The sequence below is a fragment of the Corvus brachyrhynchos genome, unplaced genomic scaffold (genome assembly GCF_000691975.1).
Source record: "Corvus brachyrhynchos isolate BGI_N302 unplaced genomic scaffold, ASM69197v1 scaffold22, whole genome shotgun sequence".
Lineage (NCBI taxonomy): Eukaryota > Metazoa > Chordata > Aves > Passeriformes > Corvidae > Corvus > Corvus brachyrhynchos.
The window spans coordinates 4,305,669-4,310,150 of NW_008238355.1; the positions used below are offsets into that span (position 1 = coordinate 4,305,669).

The window sequence follows — 4,482 nt, forward strand, 5'->3', positions numbered from 1 at the left end:
CCCTACACGTTCCCCATTGTAACTTGTCCTCTGGCTGAAATGACAGGACAAAGCCATACTTTGTCAATGATCATGGGGTTACCTTGTCAGCATTTTCAGTCAGAGCCACTGACCCTCAAGTCTGCTGTCACAGCCAGGCCTTTTTCCTCCTCCACTTACATTAACTTCTTTTTTTAGCTCCTGAGAAACAAGCCATACATCATCCTGGCAGTGTGTTTTGGAGGAGGAATTGGGATGTTCACCTGCTTTTCAGCTCTGCTAGAACAGATCCTTTGTGAAAAGGGGTATTCAAATGTGAGTCTTCTTCCTTCTCTCCCCATTGTCTACATCATGATACAATCAAATTGATTAGCTGTCATAAAGGACTCAGAGCAAAATGAAGACAATTGAATATGCTGCAGTCTCATATCTTACTTGCTCACGTTGTCTAATATAGATTAAGCAGTACATTAATCCAGAACACAGTCAATCTCTTAGTATAATAGATGACCTGCATTTTCATTACTGCCCGTGGCCAGGCTCCCACTTGCAAATGAAAAAAATTTTAGTAAAAAAGAATATTTTGATTTTTCTAAGCCACTCCAGAGCACTGATGTCTTTGCAGCCTTCCGTCACTATTCCAGAGTAGAATGGGGCCCAAGCAGGCCCTAGAGTGAAGCTGAAGGCAGGCTGATGCAAGCACCTTTTCCTCTTTGCACAGACTTACATAAAGCCAGGGCAGCAGAAGAAGTCAGTGGTACTGTGACAGCTTCTTCCCCATCCTTCCCATGACACCAGCCAGATGCTGCTTTTACAATTCAGCACAGTATGTGCACAGCTGGTTACTCCTGCTTTCTCCCTCCTGCTTATTAGGAGGGCCCTCCCAGTTCAGGTGTTTCCCCTCAGCAGGCTGCGCTTCAGTCCTGCTGCTTGTATCCCCATGAGCCTCCTGTTAAAAGACCTCTCCAGCTGTTATGCATGCACATTTACATGTCTGGTCTCTGTCCACCGCCTCTTCACTCCCAGATCTGATCTCTGGCTCAGGTCTCCATAGCCAGGTCACATTTTGCACACTCTACTGGCTTTTAACTGGAAACCTCTTCAGCCTTTCAGCCTTGCTTTCTGTGCATCATTATTTTGTCTCTGTGTGACTGGCTTGTCCTGGCCCTTTAGCCCAGAGAAGCTATTCCATACCCTTTCCTTCCAGTGCCCCTGAGGGTCCCAAAAATGTTTACTCAAATTTGTTAAAAGCTTCTTTGCTTTCAGGATTGCTGTCCGCGTTTGAATTCTTAAGGAGCTGAAGAAGTGCTACAAGCAAAGGGCAATCACTGCAGGCAACAGAGCATGTACCCTATCCTAGCCACTGCTCACTGCCTCTCTAATTAGACTTTGACACAGCTGGTGTCTCCTGTAACGTGCTTTGGGTGTGCCAGTGCAGGTCCCTGGTAAGAAAATGGCCAGGAAGGTGATTATAAACAGCAGCAGGTCCCAAGGCAGTTGGGCCTGTTGCCACCAGTGTGGACAAAGCACCTGATTGCCCCTGGAAGAACCCAGTGGCTCCAGGCTGGAGTATTTAATACCAGGGAACTGCTATTGCTCTGCATCCAGCCTCCCTTAATGGGTGTACAGAGACTTGTCATCCTTTGGGAGTGCTGTCACCCTGCTGTCCCCACACACTTGTAGAAGCATGTGGACTCTGTTATTTGCTACTCAGAGCCCTGTGAAGGCCTCAGCTACTGCAATGGGCAAGGAAGCTTTTACTACCTCAGTAAGTGAACCACTGGTAGCTGGCAGATGGGTCAGTGACATTAAAACCTCTTTCCTAACTGCTCTAGTTTCTCATTATTTATTTTTCTGCCCTCCAGGATTTTGCTGGCCTAAATGGTGCACTGTTCACTGTGTGTGGTTTGTTGGGTGCTTTCCTGCTAGGCATGTATGTCGACCGGACAAGGAAGTTCATAGAGTCCACCAAGATTAGTTTCTGTCTGAGTGCACTTGCCAGCATCATGTTTGCAGTGGTGAGTTCTCCCTTGCATTGTGCCATTCCCATGGGCTTATTTCTGTTGCCATCTGATAAATCATCACCTTAAATCAAGATTGTTTGATGTCACAGTTTTTATTAAGCCATGTGTTATGCTTTGGGATTATCTTTCTGGGCTAGGAATATTTTAAAGAAAAACCCTTTACTGAGGATTTGAGTCACTGTGGAGCCTGATACAGACTGATTTGGGACAAATTGGCGTAATTCTACTTCCCTGTGCTGGATCACTGACTCCCGAGACCATTCTTTCAAAAAAAGAAAGGCAATTGCTAAGTATCTTATAAAAATGAACAAGAATGTCATGTTTTCCCAACACCTGCTTTCAAGAGTGGTGGGTATCAGGGTTGTAACATTAGTAGAAAGGACCTAGTTACATTCTAGTTCTGAAGTAGTTCCTTGAGGGGAACAAGAGAGGAAGAAGAGGAAAACACTTGAATTCAGCCAGGAGAGGAATGCAAAACCTGCAGACTTTATACCCATGGGGCCCAGAGTACAAATTCTGCAGTCAAGCACAGCCATTGCCAATGGGAGCCATCACACAGCAGGAAGCTGACTGTGACACACAGAACTCCCAGCACTGCAGAGGACCCAGAATGGGGCAGGTTTCTGCTTTCCCAGCAGTCTTATGCTGTGCATCTCTCTTGTGTGATGAAAAATCCAGACTTTCATCAGAGGGTGATCAGACCCTTTCTTCAGCCAAGACTTCTCCATTTGGAAGAGACAGACAAATACAATGCCTTAGTCAATGTAGGACAAGGTGCCTAAAGCAAACCTTGCATTTTCCCCTTTCATGTTCTGGCACTTGTTTTGAGGATGATCTGAATGCAATACAGCTTGCCTGGACTCAGTTAAAGTGCTGAGTAGGCAAAAGGCTGGGTTAGGACCAACAAGCAAACTTAATCCTCCTCCCCTTCCGTCCTTCACCTTCATCCCATACAGATGAACTACTAGTTCAAAGTAGTAGAACAAAAATTGTCCATTCAACTCTGTTTGATCCCTTTGCACTTTGAACTTAGATTCCAGACCTACAGAGTTTTCCTTCACTTAACCAGTCAAGCTGGGCCAGGTCTACTGCCATGCCAGGACAGACACCTCATGTTCCTCTGTGGGAATTTATTACATGGTTAAGGAAAGAGGTACCAGCAGCGTGGCTGCAAAGTACTTTGTCTTTACTAGCATTGGCTGGACAAGGTCATGCTCTTTTCTCCAGAGTTAGAGACAAGGCTGTTCTAGGCTCTAAACTAATCTCCAGGTTTTGTAAATGTTTCAGGTAGTTTTTTGTTTGCTTTTTGGTTTGGGTCTTTTGATGTTAAAATCCCAGTGTTACAAATGCATGTCTGACTGATTTTCCTTATCACTGAGCTACAGCAACCCAGAATTCTCACGCATAACCCAATACAAACATAATTTTGAAATGTTACTTTGCTTTGGGAGGAAGGTGTGTGTTTCATGTGGCCCTAGAGAGATGTTGAACACACTCCTGGTAAGTCACTGAGTCAAGTTACAGTAGTACAACCAGGACTTTGCAGTACACCAGTACAGCAAAGTACACCAGTGCTTTGCAGATAATTCTGCTGATCCTCTCCTTACTTCAATTCAACAGATAGCTCCACGTTTTGTAGCCTTTTGTTGACTCTAGAGGGTTGAAAGTAAAAAATTGATTTCAGGAACAGGTAGGGAATATACTGGTGAGTCATCCCCTGAGACTTCCTGCAGGTTAAGGATTCAGAGACTTTCTGCACAGCAATGCTGACATTGAGACTTTGGTATTGCTTTTTTTTGCCTACAGACTTCTCGGTTCAGACATCAAGCCATCATGTTGGCCATCACCAGTTCACTCTTCGGTTTCTTTGGTTTTGCCATCTACCCCATTGCCATGGAGCTGGCTGTGGAGTGCTCCTACCCTGTGGGAGAGGGCACATCTACAGGCCTGATTTTTGTTGCAAGGTAAGCAGGCAGATTAAATCCAATTAACAGATGAGCTTGGGTTCCAACACACACATACACACACACACAGAGGGGTGTGGGTGCAGACAGAGAAGAGCATGCACATCAGTGCTTCCCATCCTGCTTAATGCCTTTCTTGTGTCTGGGCACATGCCTGCAGCAAGGGGGGAGCTAGCTGGCTGAGCCATAGAGCTGAAGAGCTATATGTTTTAAAACAAGAAGGACTATGTGGAAGAGGTGGAAGAAAAGCAAGAAGGAAGATGAAGGTCTCCCTTGCTTGGCACAAAGCATAATTTAACCCTGCCCAGCACCACCTGCCTTTGAAGCAGGTGGGGGATGCATGCCTGAGAGAGGCACCCATTCACCCACAACAGTACAGGACAAGTCAGTTCTCAGTGCTTTGCTGAGGGACGTGGGGCTCATCAGTCACAACAGACGGGACAGTGATTGTTCTTCCTGTTACACATTTACCTGCCTAGGGCCAGCTCTGGACTTCCGCAGGAATGACTTGCTGG

The 4,482-nt window shown here is 45.8% G+C and overlaps 1 protein-coding gene across 3 annotated transcripts in view; it reads left to right on the top strand.

The window, feature by feature from the left end:
- The window catches only part of MFSD7 (major facilitator superfamily domain containing 7), a 17,791-nt gene that overhangs the window by 9,396 nt on the left and 3,913 nt on the right, over positions 1-4,482 (top strand). The window contains exons 5-7 of one of the 3 annotated variants that reach the window (XM_017735384.1): positions 178-294; positions 1,845-1,997; positions 3,810-3,967. In XM_017735384.1, coding sequence (XP_017590873.1) covers positions 178-294; positions 1,845-1,997; positions 3,810-3,967 — 428 coding nt within the window. The remainder of the gene's footprint in view (positions 1-177; positions 295-1,844; positions 1,998-3,809; positions 3,968-4,482) is intronic. The other 2 variants (XM_017735386.1, XM_017735385.1) reach the window with 2 other exon arrangements.